At 47.4% G+C, this 24,832-nt stretch overlaps 9 protein-coding genes across 9 annotated transcripts; 5 read left to right on the forward strand and 4 right to left on the reverse strand.

Annotated features, from left to right (window-relative positions):
* Positions 1-850: 850 nt before the first annotated feature.
* On the reverse strand, positions 851-1,408 carry LOC102099458 (histone H2B 1/2/3/4/6-like). Its single transcript, XM_005527719.3, has one exon. It carries the CDS (start codon positions 1,401-1,403, stop codon positions 939-941), a length of 465 nt encoding a protein of 154 aa, XP_005527776.2. The 5' UTR covers positions 1,404-1,408; the 3' UTR covers positions 851-938.
* A 246-nt stretch (positions 1,409-1,654) lies between these two features.
* LOC102099276 (histone H2A-IV) lies at positions 1,655-2,074 on the forward strand. Its single transcript, XM_005527718.3, has one exon. The coding sequence runs from the start codon at positions 1,675-1,677 to the stop codon at positions 2,062-2,064; it is 390 nt and encodes a 129-aa protein (XP_005527775.1). The 5' UTR covers positions 1,655-1,674; the 3' UTR covers positions 2,065-2,074.
* A 125-nt stretch (positions 2,075-2,199) lies between these two features.
* On the reverse strand, positions 2,200-3,731 carry LOC102099095 (histone H1.01). Its single transcript, XM_005527717.3, has one exon. The coding sequence runs from the start codon at positions 3,710-3,712 to the stop codon at positions 3,053-3,055; it is 660 nt and encodes a 219-aa protein (XP_005527774.1). The 5' UTR covers positions 3,713-3,731; the 3' UTR covers positions 2,200-3,052.
* An 8,447-nt stretch (positions 3,732-12,178) lies between these two features.
* LOC148184308 (histone H4) lies at positions 12,179-12,892 on the forward strand. The gene has a single exon (XM_088055488.1). The coding sequence runs from the start codon at positions 12,199-12,201 to the stop codon at positions 12,508-12,510; it is 312 nt and encodes a 103-aa protein (XP_087911614.1). The 5' UTR covers positions 12,179-12,198; the 3' UTR covers positions 12,511-12,892.
* Positions 12,893-13,266: 374 nt separating this feature from the next.
* Positions 13,267-13,752, reverse strand: LOC102100496 (histone H2A type 2-C). The gene has a single exon (XM_005527725.3). The coding sequence runs from the start codon at positions 13,722-13,724 to the stop codon at positions 13,335-13,337; it is 390 nt and encodes a 129-aa protein (XP_005527782.1). The 5' UTR covers positions 13,725-13,752; the 3' UTR covers positions 13,267-13,334.
* A 1,245-nt stretch (positions 13,753-14,997) lies between these two features.
* LOC102100682 (histone H3) lies at positions 14,998-15,466 on the forward strand. The gene has a single exon (XM_005527726.3). It carries the CDS (start codon positions 15,019-15,021, stop codon positions 15,427-15,429), a length of 411 nt encoding a protein of 136 aa, XP_005527783.3. The 5' UTR covers positions 14,998-15,018; the 3' UTR covers positions 15,430-15,466.
* Positions 15,467-16,254: 788 nt separating this feature from the next.
* LOC148184309 (histone H2A type 2-C) lies at positions 16,255-16,748 on the forward strand. The gene has a single exon (XM_088055168.1). The coding sequence runs from the start codon at positions 16,283-16,285 to the stop codon at positions 16,670-16,672; it is 390 nt and encodes a 129-aa protein (XP_087911294.1). The 5' UTR covers positions 16,255-16,282; the 3' UTR covers positions 16,673-16,748.
* A 682-nt stretch (positions 16,749-17,430) lies between these two features.
* Positions 17,431-17,821, reverse strand: LOC148184310 (histone H4). Its single transcript, XM_088055472.1, has one exon. The coding sequence runs from the start codon at positions 17,802-17,804 to the stop codon at positions 17,493-17,495; it is 312 nt and encodes a 103-aa protein (XP_087911598.1). The 5' UTR covers positions 17,805-17,821; the 3' UTR covers positions 17,431-17,492.
* Positions 17,822-23,600: 5,779 nt separating this feature from the next.
* On the forward strand, positions 23,601-24,573 carry LOC102111694 (histone H1.01). Its single transcript, XM_088055387.1, has one exon. The coding sequence runs from the start codon at positions 23,607-23,609 to the stop codon at positions 24,285-24,287; it is 681 nt and encodes a 226-aa protein (XP_087911513.1). The 5' UTR covers positions 23,601-23,606; the 3' UTR covers positions 24,288-24,573.
* The last annotated feature ends 259 nt before the right edge of the window (positions 24,574-24,832 follow it).

Below are 24,832 nucleotides of genomic sequence, written 5' to 3' on the forward strand. Positions count from 1 at the left end.
CAGATAAATGCAGAAAAAGTCAGATAAGTAAAAAAAAAAATCTCAATCATCACATGTTTTCTTATTTGCAAGGAGAACTTAAAGCAGTCATGGGGAGAAGCTAGGCAAGTCACTGTAAAAAAATCACTTATACAATAGAATTATAAAGACAAATGGGAAAGATAAAGATGTTTGGAAGTACTTCTAAGTTATATTTATCACAGGGCTATTTGCAAGAGGTTAAGGAAAATGTCACTTGTCGCTACATAAATTCTTTTATTTTATACTCTGCTGTACTCAGCTCTCCTGCGAAAAAAATAACCCCAACCCCCAAAAACCAGAGGCTGAGCGCCATCAAGTGGTAGATCTTACTATAGCAATGCTTTTTATTAATGGATGAGTATCCATTAGTAACTTCAATTCCCTCCTTACTAGAAAATTCCAGAAATATTTCTATCCTTCGGTTACAACGCATTACATCTACTAATTTCCTGAAGACCCTGATATTGATGAAAATATTAAACAATATCTGTATTGTAACTATATCTGCATCAACACGTGCAACACTGAAACCTGCAATAGTAAGGTTTTGCTCACATATAACGTTATTGAAAATTCCGAAAACCATAAATTAAGGAAAGCACCACCTTAAAAAAGAACCCAATACCCCCAGCAATATAAAACCATTTACAGATACATTTCAGTTAGTAAATGTTCATTAATGCAGCAAACGCAGAGTAGTATTTTATGAAAATAACTAATAATTTTAACAATAATTAGACAGCCTCTAAAACCCAAAAACCTTGAAAAACGAAAATAAACCCAAACCAAAAAAACCGTTTAAGTTAAGGATTGCACAATAACTCTACGGTTTCTTACTTGACTATACAGCTCTTTTATTGAAAATGTGGGTGGCTCTTAAAAGAGCCTTTGGGTTAAATGGTATTTTGAGCAGGCGTTTACTTGGAGCTGGTGTACTTGGTGACAGCCTTGGTGCCCTCGGACACGGCGTGCTTGGCCAGCTCGCCGGGCAGCAGCAGCCGCACGGCCGTCTGGATCTCCCGCGACGTGATGGTGGAGCGCTTGTTGTAGTGCGCCAGGCGCGACGCCTCGCCGGCGATGCGCTCGAAGATGTCGTTCACGAAGGAGTTCATGATGCCCATGGCCTTGGACGAGATGCCCGTGTCGGGGTGCACCTGCTTCAGCACTTTGTACACGTAGATGGAGTAGCTCTCCTTGCGGCTCTTCTTGCGCTTCTTGTCGCCTTTCTTCTGCGTCTTGGTCACCGCCTTCTTGGAGCCCTTCTTGGGCGCGGGGGCGGACTTGGCCGGCTCGGGCATGGCAGCAATGGTTTGAATCCCGGAAACACGGAAGTGCTCGGAGACCAACCCAGAGCAGAAGTGAGGAGCGCGGCTGTGCGCCATTTATTTATAGCTGCTCTATGCAAATGAGCGGCATTGACCGCGCGCACCCTCATTGGTCAAATCTAGAAAAAGATGTCATCGCTCCCAAGCACTCGCGTTTGATTGGTCAGAATTGGATTCGCCTTCTCATTGGCTCCCTGTACAAGACCTACTTCTCAGCCTATCAGCGAAGGGACGAGAGAGTAAAGCGAGAGCGGAGCTGGGGAGCGCCGAGTGCCTGCTCCGCTGTGCTGTGCGTTCCTGTCCGCGGGGAGCGAGCGAGTGAGGCGAGATGTCCGGGCGCGGGAAGCAGGGCGGGAAGGCGCGCGCCAAGGCCAAGTCGCGCTCGTCGCGGGCCGGGCTGCAGTTCCCCGTGGGCCGCGTGCACCGGCTGCTGCGCAAGGGCAACTACGCGGAGCGCGTGGGCGCCGGCGCCCCGGTGTACCTGGCGGCCGTGCTGGAGTACCTGACGGCCGAGATCCTGGAGCTGGCGGGCAACGCGGCCCGCGACAACAAGAAGACGCGCATCATCCCCCGCCACCTGCAGCTCGCCATCCGCAACGACGAGGAGCTCAACAAGCTGCTGGGCAAGGTGACCATCGCGCAGGGTGGCGTGCTGCCCAACATCCAGGCCGTGCTGCTGCCCAAGAAGACCGACAGCCACAAGGCTAAAGCCAAGTGAGCACCGAAGAATAAAGGCTGCAGACCTTCAACCAGAGAAACCCAAAGGCTCTTTTCAGAGCCACCCACAAGGTCCTAAGAGAGCTGAGTTATCTAAACGACAGTGAAAGCCCTTTTGTATTAACTACTCAACCCGTGTTTTAACTTATTTTTTATTTTTGGTTGGATGTAGTAGCGACGTTTTCCATATTTTCGTTAACAAAATCGTGCCAAAACGTCCTCCTCCCCATGCAAGTTCTTCCAGGTATGAGATATTTTCCGTTTGAGATCTTTCGGAGAACATAGGGGACACTGTTCGTTGAGAGTTCCTGTCCCTCCCCCCTTTTCCGCCTCTTTCTTCTCCGAGTGGCTGATACAGTTCCAGCGATAAGAGGCGTAATCGTTCTTCGGGGAAGGGAGGGGGAAGGGCAGCGGGCCGGGATTTCCGCTGGCCAATCCTTGAGCAGGGCGGGCTTTTTCAACACTTAAAGCTCTCATCGGGAACAAAAGGACTGGGAGAGATCCGGGCTATTTTTGTGTCAGTGAAGAAACCCTCCCTTCCTCCCCCCAAAGAGACAAAGGCATTTACGGAGATACTTTATAAGAAATTCAATAGATTAGACGTGGCTCAGTAGTAGCGTGCCTGGCAATTGCATTATTTTGTTAAAAAATATATATTTAAAAAAAAAACATACATCCGATTTTTTTGTATCAAATCATTACAAAACATCGTTTCTCGGTAGTCAAAGTAATCACCCGGAGGAAAGACAAAAGTCTACACTTCCCTAAAGCCGCCGCGCTCTACCGCGTTCTTTAGGCTCTCTTTCGGTAATGCTAGGGAACAAAAAACACAAGACACAATTGATCTCTTGGCGACTTACGAATTGGTGGACCCTTGCTGCAGGTTACGGACGACCTCGGTGCATCAGCTCCTTTAGGGAAAGTGTGGGTGGCTCTTAAAAGAGCCGTTGGATAACAAAGTATGTAGAACAAAACTCTCCAGGTACAATTTACTTCTTTTTGGGCGCCGCCTTCTTTGCCTTGGCCGCTTTGGGTTTGGCCGCCTTGGGCTTGGCCGCTTTGGGCTTCACCGCCTTCGCCTTAGCCGGGCTCTTCGCTGCCTTCTTGGGGCGGCCTGCCTTTGCGGCTTTCTTGGGACTCTTGGCCGCTTTCTTGGCAGCTGCAGCCGCCGGCTTCTTCGCCTTTTTGGGGCTCTTCTTCACCGCCGCCGCCTTCTTGGGCTTCTTGGCAGCGCTGGCGGGCTTCTTAGCCGCCGGCTTCTTCGGCTTGGCCGCAGCTGCTCTCTTCTTGGGGGCTTTTTCTTTTACTTCTCCTGGTTTCTTGTTCAGACGAAAAGAGCCGGAGGCGCCGGTGCCCTTGGTCTGCACCAGGGTGCCCTTGCTGACGAGGCTCTTGAGCCCCAGCTTGATGCGGCTGTTGTTCTTCTCCACATCGTAGCCGCCGGCGGCCAGCGCCTTCTTGAGCGCGGCGAGGGAGAGCCCCTTGCGCTCCTTGGAGGCGGACACGGCCTTGGTGATGAGCTCGGTGACGCTGGGCCCCGCGGGCTTGCGGGCTTTGGAGCCGCTCGCCGCCTTCTTCGGCTTCTTGGCGGCGGCCTTGGCGCCCGGCGCGGGCGCATCGGGGGCGGCGGTGGGAGCGGTCTCGGACATCGCGGCGACTTCCTCTGCGGAGCGGGCGAACACAATTGGGCTGGCCCGGGTCAGATGCTCGTATTTTTAGAGCGGAGCCGCGCGGTGATTGGTGGCTTGCAGAGCCCGCCCCGCTGCACGGCCGGGGAGCCCTTCGGTGTGCTCGATTTGTGTTTCTTTGGACTAACAAAAGTGTATTTTCCTCGGAATTTCTGCCACCAAATCGCCCGATTTCCCCGGTGAGGGGGGAGAAGAGCAGGTACTTGCGTTCGGGAGAGTTTCCTGCGGCAAACACGCGATTTGAGTTAAAGGAGAGGCGATAAATCCCGTGTGCTGCTGCTGGAGAGACCTCTGAAGGGAGAAACTTTTGTTTTTCCTTGCAAATTAAAAATTTCCTTTTGACATAAATGCCACAGCAACGACTCAGTCTTATTCTTTAGAGGGTTTTCTTGGGGTCGAAGTTGAAATCTGACGATTTGAAGCTATTTCGAAAGTTTAAATTGATTTTGAAGAGGAGGAAGTAACACAAACTCCTTTTTCAGCTCTGAATATGGATTAAGAACCGGTTCCTTTGACCATGTGTTTTACCTACTAAAACGCTAAAGTCTAGTGAAATAGTGTCTCGTACAACCTCCTATTCCGTTTTTTATAGAAACATAAGCGATTTTGTTATTATCTGGAGCTTTATGAACATACGGTTGGTTTATTTTGTCTTCCTGGAATTTCAGTACAAGGGAGGCAAAGTTACTCTGCTGCCCTATGTGGGGTGTTTTCTTTTTGTTTGTTTTCCATACGAATTTTTCTATCTATTATTAAGTAAATCAAGCTATTTGCTTACCGTGTTCCATTTTATTTTGAAGTATACAGTCATTTAAAACCTTAGGTTACAAAACTGCAGCTTTGTAAAAGAAAGCAATCTCCTAAACTTCTGTTGTTTATGGAAGTTATCTTTATCTCTGGTAATTTAAGATTTGCAAGGACTAGCATTGCAGTTTAGTAATCATGCTCTTCATTACCAAATAATATTATCTTCTTTTATATTTTCTTTAAAAGTAGTAGAATTTTAAACCATGTTACTGTTTGGGTTTTTTAATGTGCCTCACACAATATGGCTACACAAAGGTTTAGCTAAAGCCTCTAAATTCTGAATCCTCTTCTCACTCTAAATAAAACCCACCTAATTATTACATGTGCATTTTACAGCAATCACTGGAATAAGGAAATACTTTTATGACAGAAACTAGAGCACTTTGTGATAACCTGAGTTTTAACAAGGGGAGAGGTAGGCCGTAGGTCATTCCTAAAGAACTAGGAAGGACTCAATCAATACTGATACCTGCTGGAAGATGGTGTAATATGCTGAACAGAACAGAGCTCTGGATTAATATTTCATTAATCTGTAACTGATTGTGGAAAAAAAAAGTATATTATCCATTGCCTTTTGTAGTTGTTTAGGAATCACAAAGACTACACTACAGCAAGCCCTTTTGTATTGGCTGATATAACATATCTGAATACAGTATTTAAGTACATATTAGCAACCAGTAATTCAGACTGCATGAGTATGTAGTTATAATTCTATTTTTGTGTCATGGTTTCATTTATTAGGGCTGTTTTATAAATGCTAAAATATATAAGATGAGAGATTTAGCTTGCTGTAAAATTGTGGTTTAGGGAATGTGAAATTGTGAATAAATGCAATGAAGCGAAAAATTGTGACCTCCACCCCATAATGATAAAATACCATAAAAAAGGTTCAGTAAAACTGCACCTGAGCTCTGTATTGCTTTAACTGGAAAATAATTGAGAAGAGCTAATCAAATTGTGACTTTCAAGGTCCTGTTTGGCAACACTATGTAAGACAAGGTGAAGATACAGGGATTAAATGGAGTGGATGTGGGTATTGCAGATATACCTTCATATACTGCCAAATGGAAGTAAAATGTTTTGCAGCCTTTATTTTCTATATGTAAAACTATGAATTAACCTTTACATTTATTTGGCTGCTTAGTGTATGAAGGTAGCAATTGCTGGGAAGATATGAAATTTAGCAGTTGCCTAGGGGCTTCATTGCATATAGACACAGGAAAAGCACAGACTGTGAGTGACATGTCAGCAAAATGAAAATTTCCTTTTTGCTTATTCTTGTTATTTTGAACTCATTCACTTCAGTAATCTCCACTGAAAGAAAGGTAAATATTCCAGCTCTCATTTGTGGCTGCACAGAGGCTTCATTCACATTTGCTGGTGGCAAAATTGAGGTGGCTAAAATGGTCACTATCCCAGTTTTCTGCCTGGCTTTTCTCCCAGCAGCTGCTACCCTTTCCTCATTTCCAAAAAGGACTGCTAAGCATATATATGTCAGCTTCTGGTCTCCACTTATAATCTAGTAAGTTAAACTGAATTAACTTCAGAAATTTAATGACAGAGAAGCTATGTTTTCTCTTTATTTTATGGTTTTGCATTGAAGAGATAAACCAATTTTACTGATGTAGAATTGCTGCTTGGAACACATATTCTTCTTTGTTTGAAAGAAATACATGCAATAACAATATTTTGGAAAGTTAAGGTGTATTTGGCAATTTTAAAAAGAGCTGCTCTGCAGTCAGAACAGATAGTTAAAAAACAATGAACAGATGTACTCAGGCAGAGAAAACAATGTGGGGAAAGATTACCTAAAAGGCAGAAGTGGTTTTACCTCCAGCTGAGCAAGTGAAGAAGAAATATAATCCTGTTTTACATATAGGATATTTTGGAAAAATATCATCGAGAAGAGACTACATAGAATGCTACATGCAGTTTGGTTTTCCCAGTGAGACTTGAGGAAGGCAGAATTCATTATTTAATAAGAGAAGGAAAGTAATATCTGGATCTCCAGAGATGCTTCTGGAGAAGGCACCACTGTAAGGTCTACTTCATCCTAATTACTTCACTCCTTCTCACCTTCTGGGCACCCCAGCAGGCCACACTTCATCACAAACCTGCAATCTGAGCCCTCCCTGCAAGTTGCTTCCCTTTGGATACCCAAATCTGTCTGACTTTTGCAGTTATCATTAAGACCTCCTGCCATAAGCAAGGAAGCAGAGGAACCACAGCCAAGGGCTGGCACTACACCTGAGAACTATCAAGCGTTCCCATCTGCAGTTTAGGACCTGCCAATACTTGTTCCTATGAAAATAAGCTGTGGGTTATATTTAGGTATGTCTGCATTAAGGAGAGGTTGCACAGTAGCTGTTCCCAAGCAATTTTGTTGGGAGGCATTAGCATGAGAGCCAGCCACACAAATGTGGCTACTGGGCTGCTCTGCCTGCTGTAGCTCAGTGCTGTGGTCAGTCATTCTTAGACAGCTGGAGGAAGCACAGCTGTTACACCAGAGCCCCTCTCCTTGCTTCAGATGGCAATTTCCAGTGAGATTTAGGTGAGGGCCTTTACATTATGTGCTGCATTCCCACATACACGTTCCACATGAAGAAGGCATAAATGCTCCCTGCAACCGTGATTATACTCCTATTACAGTGTTACACCCATGCCTTACTTGCCCTCAGTGACATCATCTTTCATCTGAGTTTCAAATGTAATAACACTTGTGTGATCCAACCAGCCAGCACAGTTTAGCAACTTTTAACACTTAGCTAAGGAATTTTAAAGTGAGACCTACCAAACTACAAACTTGTTGCAGCTCAGCAGAACAAGCCTCTGCCTACATAATACTAATGTGTCTGCTGCTACTGCTTCTAGGGCCCCTAAGTATCATGAGGTCATATAAAGCCTTTTAAATTCAGGGTATGGGTGAGCATCTATAGGGAGCAGAACAAATAGGGCAGGGCAAGAGATGACTGTCCCCAGACTCAGCTTCCTGGAATGTTGTACACTCCTCCCCATACCCTTGGTTAAGGGTTGTTGTATCCTCCCTTCTTCATTGCCTTGGCATGTAATTTGGCAATTGAAAATCTATAGTCTGAAACCTGGATCTAGTTAGGAGGCACTGGGAAGGAAATCCTTCCTGGGAAAGCAAAAAAAAATATAGTCAGCAAAAATGCAGGGGGCCAAAACCTTTCTGAGAGCAGCTAATGATGAAAAACATACGGACTTTGTTCTTTACTCTGTGTGTGTTTATTAGCTTAATGCATTTTTTACTTTTTTCACACACAATTAAAAGGTCCACAGTCAAATATCAAAGAATATAATTATTTCTATCTCAGAGTAATTTGATCTTCTAAAACTAATCCAAGCTACTTGGAAAATTGTGTGCTGGACCACCCTGGCATTGTTTGAATGTTTTCATCGACAGGAGATTGAGGACACCTCAGGCCCTTAGACAAACTGTCCCTGAACAGTGAGCAAAATTAACAGAAGCTGCAGCAGCTATGACTCCCTGAAGAAATTGTCTCCTCCTGAATTAAGAGTGCCTAGCTTTGGCCTGCATTTAGTAGTGAAGTCCACCAAGGAAAGGGGACACCACGCTGTCTTTTCATAGCATCCTCTCCATCAGCACAGAATCCTGGCTGCTCCGACTGGTGAGCAGATCACATGGAGTGATGCTGAGCAGCTCACTCTTCCTCCCCTCAACACTGCAGCACTTCTGTATATTTTCTGCCCTCCACACTTTCCTGCTTGTGTGGCAGTGCTGTCTGTGACTTCTGGTACGCGGGAGGGAGCAATGTGATGAATCTAAATGTCACTTCCCACTCCAGCCAGAAACGTGTTTGGAGCCGATGGAGGGACAAAGCGTCCTTGGACGCATTGTGCATGCACAGCTGGTCTGCAGTCTGCTCTCTTCCTGGCTGTTGACACCTCAGACGCTGATGTGACACCCTTCCAGGTAAATTTGGGTTGGCAGGCAACTCATTTTTTGGCCTCACAGGCACTGACAGTAGGCACATTGGAGGCTAAGAGCCAGAGCGCTGTGGAACACACCACACGAAGGTGCTCTCCTTAAGTGGTGCTGCCTTCCTGTTATTTGTCAGAGGTGTAAAGCTGAAGCAGGCACTGGCTCTAGACAAGGCTGTTTGTGCCATCTTTTTAGAGCAGGAGTATTGCATGTTAGCATTTGGGAGCTCACTGTATAGGCTGTTTTCCCATAGAAGGGAAGAGAAAGGTTTTGAAGAGTTGTTCACCGTGTGTTGTGCTGTAGTTCATGCTTCTACAGTCCATGGTCTGTTGCCAGAGTAGCTCTGCCTCAGGTCAATATGTTCTCTGGATTGCCAGGGACACTGGAAGTGCTGGCTGCTCCCTGATTTTCCTGGCAATATATTAATGAGGTCAGTAACTTGTCACTTCTGCTGTCATACAGTGAAGAAGTCAGGCATCTGGCTTCACAGGCTTGTGAGACTATATATATATATATATATATATGGTTTGGGCACATTCAGGAAGAATATACTTCATCTATTTTGCCTGCAAATTGGCTTGGTCCCAGAAAAGATTTGCTTCCATAATGAATGTATTTAAACTAAACCTTGTTCTTTCTGGCACACATATTTTCCTGCTTTGGAACTGAAAATGCCATAAAGATTTTGTTGATTTGATTTTGAAATAGGGAATAAAGTAACAGCTTTAACTTTTGTATGCTGTTTAGGTTAATAGTTTGCAACATCTGACATTTAATTGCATAGTTAACAAGACTAGCACAGAAGGCCAGCACTGAGCAGCTAGGAGCAGGGATCAGCAGACATCCAGCTGTATAGAGGTGGTAAGTAAAGAGAAACCTGCTGGGGTTTGGATTTGCTCAAACTGCAGTGAGACATGTGCAAGGAAACTTAATAGCTGAAATTGCTCGAAGCTGTTGAGAAAGAGCTGGTGATCAATAAAGGGAACATTTGAGTAGTTCTAATGTTAATAGTCCAAATCTAAGGCATGGTCTTTTTAATAAAAAAAAAATCACTTGGATAAAAATAAAGGAAGAAAGAAAAAAAAAGAAATAGAAGGAAAACCTAAGTGGAAGAAAAATTGAAATCTATTCTTGTTTTATTAATTCTTTGGAAGAAAACAGGTCTTGGCATGCTTGAGTACATAGCAAGGCTTTCAAGGGTTATCACTGTCAGCCACATCAGTGGATGAAGACAGGAATTTTTGTTTGTACTTAACACTAATGAAAAAAACAGGTTCTTTATCTTCAAGTCTGTTTGAGATTAGATTTATATTATTTTCATTTTACCACATGTGCTTAATTTCCCTTCATGGTAAATAGTCTTAGCTTTAGTTTATGGTTTTGTTTGGGTCTTTTGGGTTGGTTTTGGTTTTGTTTTTACCTTCCCCTTGGTTAGCAGAGTCATCCACTTATGGTCCTTTCCAACTAAAGGGACACATAAGCTTTATTAGGTTAGTATTTGGACCAGTAGAAGCTACAAAGAAAGCTATAAGCCTGTGAGAGGTCAGAAAAATATACAGTGTAGTAGCAGAACTTTCTTAAGTTAGTAATATAAGCAGAGATCCAGAGTGGGGAGAAACTAAGGGGTGTTATGAGCAGGACATGAGCCTTGAGATTCTGTTCTCTTTGAATTGCATGCTGGAGACATAATTATAACACTTGAAGAAATTAGTAATTAACAGGAAAGTTCTTTTTGGACCAATATCATACCTGTGACAGAGGCTAGTAAATAAAGAGGGTAAGAATAATAGCTGATAATCTCATCAAAGTGGTCCTCTAGATTTTAGTACTTTATAGGCCAGAGACTTGTTGAGTCAGAGGGGATGTTGTAGGACAGGGATGAAATCGGGAGCTGCAAATGGATTTTTCTTCTTTGTGTAGCAGTTGCTTTCCCAAGACAAAACATTTTTCATGTTTTTGAATTTGCTTTAGCATTACAAATCAAAATCTTGAGGAATAGGTGAGTGGGAGTAGTAGATGGACAAATGAGTGATGGACACGGGCTACATGGGCTGTATCCCTGTCATAGTGGAGAATTCCAGTAATATGTGGTTAGCTGTCTTCAGTATGTGCCTGTAAAATGCTGCTGGAAAACATGCATGAAATGGAACAAACTGCCCACAGCAAAGACAGTGAACTCAGTACTCTTCCCTGCAGAGATGAAGGTAATACACGTGGAACAGAGGGAATGGCAAGTTTTATAAATGATGAGATAAAAAAACCTCATAGGTCTTCAGGGCTAGGCTAAGACATTCTTATATATAATATCTGAGCTTAAAGATTCAGTGAAACAATTATTTCAATTTCACCATTCTATTTTTTGACCCCATCATTTTTTCAGACTTAACCTGTAACCTGGAGTCACTGTGATTAAGGCAGAAAAAAATGCCAGTCAATGAGAAAAAGGGTTGCCAGAGTTCACAGAGATCTTTCAGAGCCCTTCACCTTCAAGGACTTTCCTCTCTCTCTGTGAGTAATGACGTGTGTATTTGGCCATGATGAGCACAGCAAATTCTCCATATTGGAATTATGTTAATTTCCTAGACACAGTAGGTCCTGAACTACAAATGGAGGACTGCAGGCATAGCCAACAGAAATGAGGCATAGATGGAAAAGCCATAATGACTGATTTTCAGAGTCATGAACTTATACCACCATAACAAAGAGAAATGTCATCACTTGCAACACACACTAGTGAAAAGAAAACATATTACATGAAAGAAAAAGTATCCCTTCAGGATTGTGACAAGATGTTGAAAACATGGGGTTACACATGAACACAGCTGGCACAGACATTTTTGTTGTGCATGTGGTATATGTTAATAATTTTAATCCAGTTAGAAATAATTATCTGATGCAAATGTAATGGTTTTTGTATATCAGCTCGATGTCCAGAATTTAACATGAAGCAAGCACTAGAGACAGAAAATAAAGGGTGAATGGGAAGCAAACACTGGAAACAGTAGGATAGAAAATAAAGGGTCTTCAGTTCATTACTGAAACATTCCTGTGCAAATTTCCCAATGATACAATACTCTTAGAGTCAGATGTAGCCAGGTTTAAGGAAAACAAACGTTTCCTTTTGATCTGAGGTGAGCACTTGGGAATAGTTTTCCTCACGGTTCATGGTATAGAAGATAAATACGACCCTAAGGTCGTGAAACTAACCAAAGAAACCTTACGTTTATCAGATGGTCCTCATTATATGGAATGCCTAAATGGAACCTCAGAAGTAACAATCTATGGTCAGCACGGCCGTAACAACCGTGCGCGGCGCCCGAAAGACATCCAGGGCCCTGCGCAAGGACACTGCCGCCCGATCAGGGAAAAAAATGTGTTTCTACATTCCCACCGCGACCACAGGGGAGGGAGCGAGCAGGGAAAAGCGTTTTAGGGAAACCGAGAGGCTGCGGAAGAGCGAGCGAGGCCGGTGGGGCAGAGGCGGAGGCGGGAGCGGAGCCGGCGGCGGGGCCCGGGGAGGAGGCGGCGAGCGGCGAAAGGGGCGGAGGCGCAGGCCCGGCCCCCGCCCGCCGAGCCCGCCCCTGCTCCCAACCAGGTCGGACCGCAGCGCATAAAGGCGGCGGCGGGAGCGCCGCTGGCTCAGAGCGGCAGCGGTAGCAGCAGCAGCGGTTCCATCATGTCCGGTCGAGGCAAGGGCGGCAAGGGGCTCGGCAAAGGAGGCGCCAAGCGGCACCGCAAAGTGCTGCGTGACAACATCCAGGGCATCACCAAGCCGGCCATCCGCCGCCTGGCTCGGCGCGGCGGCGTCAAGCGCATCTCGGGGCTCATCTACGAGGAGACGCGCGGCGTGCTCAAGGTGTTCCTGGAGAACGTGATCCGCGACGCCGTCACCTACACGGAGCACGCCAAGAGGAAGACGGTCACCGCCATGGACGTGGTGTACGCCCTCAAGCGCCAGGGCCGCACTCTCTACGGCTTCGGCGGCTAAAGCCTTGTGCTCGTACTGGACCATCTCGACAAGAACCCAAAGGCTCTTTTAAGAGCCACCCACTTACTCTTTTAAAAGAGCTCAATTGCTGTGTTTCTAGATTCTGTTACTGGTAGTTTCGTTCCTGATTCTCTCTCCCTTAGTGCAGTAGTCCTAACTGCTGTTTCGGGCAGGTCGGGCTGCTGTTCCTCAGCGCCCTTTTGGAGAGGGAAAAACCCCGCACAGGGCCAACGATTAAGCTATCCAGCCCATGCCAAAATTCAGGGAAACTTACACACCAATAATGCTCCGCATTATCGTTTTCTCTATTTCTCGCCCCTGTCTGAAAAGAACCGAGGATCCCATAAGCAAAGCTGTGGAGGAGGCTCCACACATTCCCTCGCGCGTGGCCGGGGCAGCGCAAACTGACCAGGGAAGTGAGGGGGGGCGGGGAGGGAGGGAGCGGCGTAGGGTGGGTTCAGCACCGCGAGGTTCCCAAAAGCCCGCGCAGGCCACGAATGGCTCCGGGAGGTTCCCCGCTCTCCTCCTCCCGCGCTCGGCTCCTTCCACAGCAGCTCCCAAGCGCCGGGAACAGAGCGCTCCCACTGATCCTGGCCCAGGACGGTAACGGAGCCCAACAGAACCGGCTCGGGTTGCCCACAGCAACCACACACCAAACCACACGAGCTCCCCAAGACAAACACGGGGGCCTTTCCCCTCCCCTCCCCTCCCCACCGCCCGGCACCAGCTCTGTAGCGTCTCAAGCTCTTTCTCGAGGTCGTGGGTGGCTCTGAAAAGAGCCTTTGGGTTTCGCTTCTGGGCACGGGACGCTTCCCCCGCCTGCTTTACTTGCTCTTGGCCTTGTGACTCTCAGTCTTCTTGGGCAGCAGCACGGCCTGGATGTTGGGCAGCACGCCGCCCTGCGCGATGGTCACCTTGCCCAGCAGCTTGTTGAGCTCCTCGTCGTTGCGGATGGCGAGCTGCAGGTGGCGGGGGATGATGCGCGTCTTCTTGTTGTCGCGGGCCGCGTTACCCGCCAGCTCCAGGATCTCGGCCGTCAGGTACTCCAGCACGGCCGCCAGGTACACCGGGGCGCCGGCGCCCACGCGCTCCGCGTAGTTGCCCTTGCGCAGCAGCCGGTGCACGCGGCCCACGGGGAACTGCAGCCCGGCCCGCGACGAGCGCGACTTGGCCTTGGCGCGCGCCTTCCCGCCCTGCTTCCCGCGCCCGGACATCTCGCCTCACTCGCTCGCTCGAAACACAAACTGCACGCCGCTCAGTGACCGCCCTCAGCCCTCCGCCCTTATATCCCCTCCCTTCGCGCCGACACCGCCTCCTGATAGGCCGAGGCGCCCATCTGGGCACGCGCGGCCCAATGGCGCAGCGAATCTCACGCTGACCAATCGCGAGGGGCGCAGCGCCGAGAGGCTCCGCCCGCGCTCTCCCCGCGGCCAATGACGGGCAGGGACGGCCGCGCCTCGGCTCCCGGCCCCGCCCACCAGGACCGGTCGCTCCCCCGCAGCCGCCGCCCCGGCCGCTGCCGCTGCTGCCCGGACCGGCGGGGCCGCGATGCCCCGTCCCGCACCGTGTTTGCTCTCTCCTGTGTTTTATTATGTTTTTAAAGGCCGCCGGGCTGCACAGTGCGGATCGCCACGGCCGAGCCGAGGAAATAGAGGAGGAAACAGCCGGGAGTTGTCAGTGTGCGGGAAAAGGGGGACGGGTGGGACACAGGGACTGACAAGCCAGCAGTTCCCTCCCATGTTTTTAGCGGGACGTTATTTAAACAGGTGTTCTTCACTTAAAACCTAAAATGCATCTAAACCTTTGGTTACAAGATTTTACTCCTAGCCATACCCCTTTGTTCCACAACGACTTGAAAAAGTTTACAGATCAGTGACCTGTCAATAATACCCAACAGCTCTAAAGGGTTTTCATTCTTGGGCTCATGTTACTTTACTTAATATCCCTTTTTAATTTTGTATCTTAAGTAGAAATTTTCAAATACGATTTTTTTCTCGTTACGCTTAAAAAATTTCTCTGGTAGTTCAACGTATCTAAACTAAAATATAAATACTTTCCAGGAAATATTTGTCCTTGCTATCCATAAACAAATATATCCTGTAGAATAATAGCAAAATTTTCACACTTAAGAAGTGATAAAGTGAGCTATTAAGGTAGATGCAATTATAAGCTTCCATAATGTAAAAAAGCTTTAAGCTTTACGTGGTTTAACAGTGATTTTAAATTTTGTCAGATAATAACAAGCCTAAGTCTTAGCGGTTCCGCAAGCAATTACAATATACGTGATGGTTTTATACAAGAACACCAAGCATTCAGTCAGAAGCAAGGTTGAAAAGGGTAAGCGGGATCTCACAAGGGCGGGAACTTTAAAATTTGAATCCACCAATGAAACGGAGCCCGTATCCGTCAGCCTATCAGAGAAGGCACCGGTGCTATAAATACTCCCCGAACACAAGCAAGTTATTACTGCTGTTGGTAGTGCCTATCTGAGAGCTTTTCTGAGGAGCGATGGCGCGCACGAAGCAGACAGCGCGTAAGTCGACGGGCGGGAAGGCGCCCCGCAAGCAGCTGGCCACCAAGGCTGCCCGCAAGAGCGCGCCGGCCACGGGCGGCGTCAAGAAGCCGCACCGCTACCGGCCCGGCACGGTGGCGCTGCGCGAGATCCGGCGCTACCAGAAGTCCACGGAGCTGCTGATCCGCAAGCTGCCCTTCCAGCGCCTGGTGCGCGAGATCGCGCAGGACTTCAAGACGGACCTGCGCTTCCAGAGCTCGGCCGTCATGGCGCTGCAGGAGGCCAGCGAGGCTTACCTGGTGGGGCTCTTCGAGGACACCAACCTGTGCGCCATCCACGCCAAGCGCGTCACCATCATGCCCAAGGACATCCAGCTGGCCCGCCGCATCCGCGGAGAGCGCGCATAAGCTTTTGTCAGAACGCTACCATCTCTTTTGAAGTATTTTAACGAACACAAAGGCTCTTTTAAGAGCCACTACGTGCACAATAAAAAGAGCTGTAACACTATTATGTTTGCAATAGGTTTCGAGGGACACTAAAGAACTAAACTGAATAGATGAAAACTAATGGGGTGGACATAGTGTAGCTCTTTGTATACTTTACCCATAGGGTATAAGTGAAAGAAAGGGTTATGCTTTTCCCATTCGTAAAAATATATTATTCTTTCTAAGCTGGAAAAAAGGATCGAAATAGTGTTAGGAGCGGTCGAAATAGCCGAGGAGAAATATCCGCCGAGAAACAAATATCTATTTCTTTGTCAAACCCTGTGTCCCACCCGTCCCCCTTTTCCCGCACACTGACAACTCCCGGCTGTTTCCTCCTCTATTTCCTCGGCTCGGCCGTGGCGATCCGCACTGTGCAGCCCGGCGGCCTTTAAAAACATAATAAAACACAGGAGAGAGCAAACACGGTGCGGGACGGGGCATCGCGGCCCCGCCGGTCCGGGCAGCAGCGGCAGCGGCCGGGGCGGCGGCTGCGGGGGAGCGACCGGTCCTGGTGGGCGGGGCCGGGAGCCGAGGCGCGGCCGTCCCTGCCCGTCATTGGCCGCGGGGAGAGCGCGGGCGGAGCCTCTCGGCGCTGCGCCCCTCGCGATTGGTCAGCGTGAGATTCGCTGCGCCATTGGGCCGCGCGTGCCCAGATGGGCGCCTCGGCCTATCAGGAGGCGGTGTCGGCGCGAAGGGAGGGGATATAAGGGCGGAGGGCTGAGGGCGGTCACTGAGCGGCGTGCAGTTTGTGTTTCGAGCGAGCGAGTGAGGCGAGATGTCCGGGCGCGGGAAGCAGGGCGGGAAGGCGCGCGCCAAGGCCAAGTCGCGCTCGTCGCGGGCCGGGCTGCAGTTCCCCGTGGGCCGCGTGCACCGGCTGCTGCGCAAGGGCAACTACGCGGAGCGCGTGGGCGCCGGCGCCCCGGTGTACCTGGCGGCCGTGCTGGAGTACCTGACGGCCGAGATCCTGGAGCTGGCGGGTAACGCGGCCCGCGACAACAAGAAGACGCGCATCATCCCCCGCCACCTGCAGCTCGCCATCCGCAACGACGAGGAGCTCAACAAGCTGCTGGGCAAGGTGACCATCGCGCAGGGCGGCGTGCTGCCCAACATCCAGGCCGTGCTGCTGCCCAAGAAGACTGAGAGTCACAAGGCCAAGAGCAAGTAAAGCAGGCGGGGGAAGCGTCCCGTGCCCAGAAGCGAAACCCAAAGGCTCTTTTCAGAGCCACCCACGACCTCGAGAAAGAGCTTGAGACGCTACAGAGCTGGTGCCGGGCGGTGGGGTGGGGAGGGGAAAGGCCCCCCGTGTTTGTCTTGGGGAGCTCGTGTGGTTTGGTGTGTGGTTGCTGTGGGCAACCCGAGCCGGTTCTGCTGGGTTCCGTTACCGTCCTGGGCCAGGATCAGTGGGAGCGCTCTGTTCCCGGCGCTTGGGAGCTGCTGTGGAAGGAGCCGAGCGCGGGAGGAGGAGAGCGGGGAACCTCCCGGAGCCATTCGTGGCCTGCGCGGGCTTTTGGGAACCTCGCGGTGCTGAACCCACCCTACGCCGCTCCCTCCCTCCCCGCCCCCCCTCACTTCCCTGGTCAGTTTGCGCTGCCCCGGCCACGCGCGAGGGAATGTGTGGAGCCTCCTCCACAGCTTTGCTTATGGGATCCTCGGTTCTTTTCAGACAGGGGCGAGAAATAGAGAAAACGATAATGCGGAGCATTATTGGTGTGTAAGTTTCCCTGAATTTTGGCATGGGCTGGATAGCTTAATCGTTGGCCCTGTGCGGGGTTTTTCCCTCTCCAAAAGGGCGCTGAGGAACAGCAGCCCGACCTGCCCGAAACAGCAGTTAGGACTACTGCACTAAGGGAGAGAGAATCAGGAACAAAACTACCAGTAACAGAATCTAGAAACACAGCAATTGAGCTCTTTTAAAAGAGTAAGTGGGTGGCTCTTAAAAGAGCCTTTGGGTTCTTGTCGAGATGGTCCAGTACGAGCACAAGGCTTTAGCCGCCGAAACCGTACAGAGTGCGGCCCTGGCGCTTGAGGGCGTACACCACGTCCATGGCGGTGACCGTCTTCCTCTTGGCGTGCTCCGTGTAGGTGACGGCGTCGCGGATCACGTTCTCCAGGAACACCTTGAGCACGCCGCGCGTCTCCTCGTAGATGAGCCCCGAGATGCGCTTGACGCCGCCGCGCCGAGCCAGGCGGCGGATGGCCGGCTTGGTAATGCCCTGGATGTTGTCACGCAGCACCTTACGGTGCCGCTTGGCGCCTCCTTTGCCGAGCCCCTTGCCGCCCTTGCCTCGACCGGACATGATGGAACCGCTGCTGCTGCTGCCGCTCTGAGCCAGCGGCGCTCCCGCCGCCGCCTTTATGCGCTGCGGTCCGACCTGGTTGGGAGCAGGGGCGGGCTCGGCGGGCGGGGGCCGGGCCTGCGCCTCCGCCCCTTTCGCCGCTCGCCGCCTCCTCCCCGGGCCCCGCCGCCGGCTCCGCTCCCGCCTCCGCCTCTGCCCCACCGGCCTCGCTCGCTCTTCCGCAGCCTCTCGGTTTCCCTAAAACGCTTTTCCCTGCTTCTTCCCCTCCTGGGGGTGGCCACCCCTCACCTGTCTATAAAGTTTTGAGCAGGTCCCTGCGGTCGAGTCGATGCGGGCTCGGTGTATCCAGTTTTTCCTCCTCGGGCTGCAGCCCTTCCGCTGGGCTTGGGCCGGCTGTGCCGACTCCATGAGCCTTTAGCGTGTGTTGGTGCAGCGCTCTCCCATTGCAGTGTACCCGAAAAGCGTTAGGAGTTGATATCCTGAACCTCGCCTTATTCTCTCCTACCACCTGATGCGCCTCATGCCATTTTCTTCTAACGTTGTCACATCGCTTTTTCTACCAGATGGCACAACTGTTTGAAAAATATTTGTCTTCTTATTGTTGTTGGTCTGTCGGATTTACAACAAATATTTTTTACCTTACTATGGTGTTTTACCTATAGAACAATTTTATTTTTTCTTTTGCCTGTCAAATCTGGGTATAAATAGCCTATATATTTTGTGTACTATTTTTTTTCCAAGAGTGGACACTGATGTCATGATTTGATTTTGTTTCATTTCCCTTTGTGAGTAGCACTAAATCCTCTTAATCCTTTGTTCTTGTTTTGCTGGGTACCATATACTGGGAACCTCTATAACAGTACTTTTGAAGAAACTTAACCTGGTACAGTGGAAATAATTGATAGAAAAGTGTATGTCCACTTCATTAGCCTTTATCCTTTTTTTAAGATAAGGGGTTTGGGTCTACATATGCACTGGAACCATTTTAAACATCATTTTATGTGAATGCATCTATATATCCTAGAATAACAAATGATTAAATTTATAAAGCCTCAGGCTAACCTTGGCAGGTATTCTGTCAATTAGTCATGAAAATTCTGAAAGAATTTCCTACAGTTTCTCTTAATTTATTTCCCCCTTTTAGATTTTCCTAGATGTGTTTTTATTTTTTTGTGGGGTGTTGTGTTTTTCTGAAGGGTTTGGCAGTGTTTGGTTTTTTGCGTGGTTTATTTTTGGCTTGGTTTGTTTTTTGTTTTTTTTATTTCAGAAAATCAACATGAAAATATCATTTTATGTGGAATTTATTTTGTTTTGTGTGTTGAAAATAATAAGTTGATTTCTTTGTATTTCAACAGTGAGGACCAGCACTGAGTACATAAAATGTAATCATGTCAGCTGTAAACTGAATCCCAACAGCAGGAAACAGCAGAAATCACTGTGAAATGGCTGCTTAGGCCTTTCTATGCCCATAAATGTTTACAGATATGTAGAACCTTATAAAGAAAGGTTTTCAAGCTCACTCTAACTCTATTTCTATTTAGCACTTTCTTGAATAACATTTTCATTTACTTATGGGCCATCTGGTTATCTTCCCCCTTTTTATCTACTTCAGTGCATGCTGGAGAATCTACCTGACAATCTTCTTTCATGTGCAAGGGTTAAAATCTTCACAAAGCTGCAAAGCAGCAGGGACCCACTTTTCCCTGAATTGTGGTTATTTACTCAAAATTCCAGGTGCTGAAGGCTAGATTAAAGTTCTCTTGGAAGTTTTGCTTCATTCATCTGCAATTTACAGCATTAGGTTAAAAATAAATATTCCTCTTTTGTGAATGCTCAGTAAAGAGATTTTAATGCAGCAGTATTAAGATAAAAGGAACATCAGAAATAAAGGAGGAATGTCTTTTTTTTAGGTGGGAGAATTGATATTCTAAGTTAGTTTACCAGAAACTGTAAGGGAAAAAAGTCCTGTACGTTTTAATGTTACAATGCAAGATACATTGTGCTAAAACTACACCATTGGTTTAATAAATTTTGAAACATTCCATTCAGTGCAGAAAGACCTGGAGTGTCGTCTAAAGTAACCCCCAGAGTCTGGTCTGTTACACAGTAATACAAATTCAGTTCACTGGTATCAATGGAGCTTCATGAACTGATTTTGCCGTACAGAAGAAAAAAAAAAATCTACATAGGTTAGAAATTTTGTGAACATCCTTGACTTCCCTCACTACACTGCATGAAAACTTTGTCTGCTTGTGCAGATACATACAATCCATTTGTATTTCTGCATGCTGAGCAAGAGGATTTCTGTCATCTCAAAAGCATTAGTGGACAAAGGTTGAAAGACAGTGATAGTTTCCATCTGTATTTGAATGGTGTGAATTTTAATTTCTGTAATTTAGAAATTATTTTATTTCCTGAAAATCAGGCATGTTCAATTGCATGTGAAAAAAAGAAATAAAATTTATATGTCTATCAAATGTGGAATACAGACTTATTTAACATTCTGAAGTACATATCTCACCATGAGCCTTGGCCTATACCAGAAATTATCAGATAAATAAAATAAGATTGCACTACCTGTGAGCTCTGAGTCTCACCATTATGGAAGCCACAACACTTGGTGAAGAATTTGAGTGCTACACCTTTAGGGTGGGGTAATGAAAATACCAAATCAACATTTGTTACCAGACACTATGACTTTACTAATAATTTAGAAAAATAAATGTCAGTAGGCACAGAGCCTATCACTCTTTTAAGCAGAAGGAGCAGGGATTCATTTTTTATTTTACATTAGAACACATGTGCTAGGCATCAGCTTTGAAATTTGTTTGCCTATGTTTTAATGCCAATCATTTGTTACTACCTCCCCTATTCATCTTTGGAACAGGACCAAGGGTAGATGTCTAATTTCTGTAAGCACTCTGCATAAAGTTGAATTATTTCACAGCCTGTGTGTGATTTTGATGCAGAACATAAGCCTACTTCACAATGGTTAATTTTTTCTGTTTTCTGTTTTTTCCTCTATTATCCTTCAAAAAGAATTCTGAGTACAATCTCTGTAAAGGTCTGTGCTAATTAATAAACATGTTCTTTCCCTGGAAGGAAAACAGTGATATTTTACTAAAATATTTCAGTGTTTCTATTGACTATTGCTGGTTTTAAAAATGTGGGGAAGGTGAACAGAGTGATGATACCCAAATGCAGCTTCTATGTGAAGAAATGATGGAGTATCAAAGCCTTGGGAAACCTTTCTGTTGTACATATGTAAATGCACCAACTTGCAGTGTTGAGCACAAGTTCCCTTTTTGGGGTTCCTTTTATAGTGGCTGAAAAAATAAATTTTATTCTACAGTGGCTGAGAAATTAAAACCCATTTACTGGGTTAGAATACAAATACTTGTATGACTCCAGGCTATTATACTTGAATTTCCAAAAGCAAAACATAGCTGAAGGAAAAAAGTCAGGCAAATTATCTCTGACTTGCATCAGTAGTCAGGTCTGCCCATCCTGTCTTCCAGTTTATGCCCACTTTTGTTTTGGTCTCCACTGAATAGGAGTTCATAATGGATCATTTCCTAGGAGCATCCACTGCCCCATACTATCAATCTCTCATAGTGGGTAGAGACAATCTCCAAGGCTCAGTAATATCTTACATGAAGGAAAGATAAGCTTGAGAGACTAGAATCAAATCTCTGAACACCTTCCAGTTTCTAAGTAAATCCATATGCAATAAAAATAATGAAAATAAACATAAATACTAATGTCCTGTTTATATTTTGAAGAATCTCAGAATTCCTTTCTGCCATAAAGAAGTAGGAAGAAATAAAAGGATTACCAAGTCTTTCAAGGATTGATAAACATGACAATATTTCTTGTACAAGCCCAGGCAGTTGACAGAAAGCTGCCACTAAATGTAAATACCTTGACACAAAGTAACCACTCACATGCAAATATCAAGGGACTAGAGAACTATGAATTTTAGCACTGGTGCCTCTGGGAGGTTTTGAACTCTAACCTTGGCTATGTGGTTACTACTACTAGTTTAGAAAAAAATATTCTCAGCATTCTGATAGTGTTCAGTAGTGTCAGAAGGCCTTAATCCTCCCCCACTACAGGAAATAAGAGATAAAATGAGAATTAAATGTATTTTCCCATTTCTGCGTTTAATTAAGAAACAATACAACATTCTGCAGTTTTGATGTGCTCGTTATTGCAGCCAGATCATCCAAAACATACATTGACCTTTGTTTGATATATTTTCTAAGGGAGACCTCACTAAGCTGTAGTTTTTCAGCATTTATTTTCAAGCAGAGAAAAAAAAAGGTATTACAAATTACAAGAATACATCTAGTATTTCCTCTGAATGTAGCAGTTTAGATTTTTCAATTAAACATGGGTAATAAGAAAAGAACAAGTCAGTGCATTTCTTTATTTTCACGCTGTTAAACAGAAGGCACTCTGTTTTACCGACATTTCATTCACCCTTTCACACCTGCTTTTAGCTCTGAATGTAGCTGCTCACAAGTTTTTAGGAGCTGATGATAGCCCGGATATGGAAGGTACAAACACAATACTATTGCAGGCAGGCTGTTAACTGCTTGGAATTTCAATAGAAGAAGCATTGCATTGAAAACGAAGAAAAAGAGAGAAAAAAAAAAGAAAAAAAAAGAGATTCCATCCATTGCTTGTAATATCGAGCTGCCACTTCGCTGGGCAGGAATCCTCTCGGTAAGGTGTAGGTTCTTCTCTTCTGAAAGTAGCAAAGTGGTGAATCACCAGATGGTGTTATCAAAGATAAAAACTTATACAATCAGCATTCATTCACTGAAACCGAGAAATCAGTTTTGCTTTAAGTGTCCTGGCTACTCAATATACCCTCAAAAGAATAATTTTCATGTTTAACTATCCCTAAAATTCAAAATTCAATACACTCCAGCTTCTGCTTCCCAATCAATTTTAATTAATTACGAGGCAAAGTTGAACAATTGCTGTAAGTATTAACACAAAAAAGCAGATCTACTGTAATTGCAGTTATCCTGATTTCGAATTTAACAGACAAAAGCTACATCATTAAATTTATATTGAGAACGAAATGACAGGAACATCAGTCTTGAGAGGGGCACGTCGGTGCTTTATTTCACTGAAATACCAAAGTATAAGGAAAGTACATCGGCTTTCACAGAGGCTGCTAAAGCACAAACCTGTCCCCAAAAAGCAGCAGTGACTGCTGGACAGAGGCCGAGCGGGCTGATTTCGGAGGGAAGCGGCTCAGCCGAGGGAGTCAGCGCTGCATCAGCGTCCGGGACCAGGGGCTGAAACTGTGTTACTTCCTCGGATTTAACACCCATTTACTCTGAGACCAAAGGTTCAAACCCTCCGGTTTCTTACCTGTTCTGTAAAGAACCTTCTAAAGAACAAGATTTCATGGCAATTGTGCCCATTTAGCTCACGGTAAAATTTTAATTTAAAATTTAAACCGAAGGTTTCTCTACGCCGAGGTCTTCGCGGCTGCCCGCCGCCGAGTTTCAGCGGTCGCATTTCCCTCATTTCTGCTCATTCTAACGGGAAACTCCATTAACTTGTAGAACAGACTCCCCCCGTCCCTCCCGAAAACAAACGGGGTGCATCGGCGCTAAATTTCGGAGAGAAAAAGTCCTTTTTGGAGCTGGAAGAAACACAACGGGAGCGGCGGCGGGCGGCGGAGCGGAGCGGCGCGCACCAATCAGAGCGCGCGGCGCTGCTATAAAAGGGGGCGGCGGCGGCTCCGCTCCCATTGTTCGTCCGGATCGACCCAGAGCCGTCATGGCCGAGACCGCTCCCGCCGCCGCTCCCGATGTCGCCGCCGCCGCCCCGGCCCCGGCCAAAGCTGCCGCCGCTAAGAAGCCGAAGAAGGCGGCGAGCGGCTCGAAAGCCCGCAAGCCCGCGGGGCCCAGCGTCACCGAGCTCATCACCAAGGCCGTGTCCGCCTCCAAGGAGCGCAAGGGGCTCTCCCTCGCCGCGCTCAAGAAGGCGCTGGCCGCCGGCGGCTACGATGTGGAAAAAAGTAACAGCCGCATCAAGCTGGGCATCAAGAGCCTCGTCAGCAAGGGCGTCCTGGTGCAGACCAAGGGCACCGGCGCCTCCGGCTCCTTCCGCCTCAGCAAGAAGCCAGGAGACGTAAAGGAAAAAGCCCCCAAGAAAAAAGCTGCTGCTGCCAAGCCGAAGAAGCCGGCGGCTAAGAAGCCCGCCAGCGCTGCCAAGAAGCCCAAGAAGGCGGCGGCGGCGAAGAAGAGCCCCAAGAAAGCTAAGAAGCCGGCGGCCGCCGCAGTCAAGAAGGCAGCAAAGAGCCCCAAGAAGGCGACAAAGGCTGCCAAGCCCAAAAAAGCAGGAGCAGCAGTGAAGAGCCCGGCTAAGGCGAAGGCGGTGAAGCCCAAAGCAGCCAAGCCCAAGGCGGCCAAGCCGAAAGCAGCCAAGGCAAAGAAGGCAGCTCCCAAGAAGAAGTAAATGGTGCGGAAAAAACCCATCTGCCTTGCAGATAAACCCAACGGCTCTTTTAAGAGCCACCCAAGTTTTCACAAAATGAGCTGGAACTCACTTCATTTCATTAATTCAGTTTTCGTGTAACTCGTGCTGAATTTAAGCTTTGTTTTTTCTCTTTGCAGTACCTTTTAGGTGAACCCGTTAACATTTTTTGCTTTGTTTTTCGCCAGCGCACAGCAGCATTGCAGCGGAGCTCACCGCGGCACATCTCATAAAGTAAAAAAGCAAAAAAATCCCGTGCGTCGGTGTAAATTCCTTCCCGTTCGCCGCAGGAAATCGCTGCGAAAGCGGAACTCCTCGGGGTACTGAGGCACTGCTCAGGGCTCCTCGGCTCTTCGGAGGGGGAATGGGGGTGGGCACGGTGCGGTTCCCCGTAGTTTGTCTCCGGTCAGCCGGGAGAGAGGCGGAGAAGCGCCTCGGAGCGCCCCCAGAGCCCGGCACATTTCGAAAAGCCCGCGCTCCGCAAAGATTGGCCAAAGCTCTTTGGCTTGTCTAGTGCCCGGCAATTT

Source organism: Pseudopodoces humilis, chromosome 5 (genome assembly GCF_049639895.1).
Source record: "Pseudopodoces humilis isolate 2021_Gansu_Grassland_sample_001 chromosome 5, ASM4963989v1, whole genome shotgun sequence".
NCBI lineage: Eukaryota > Metazoa > Chordata > Aves > Passeriformes > Paridae > Pseudopodoces > Pseudopodoces humilis.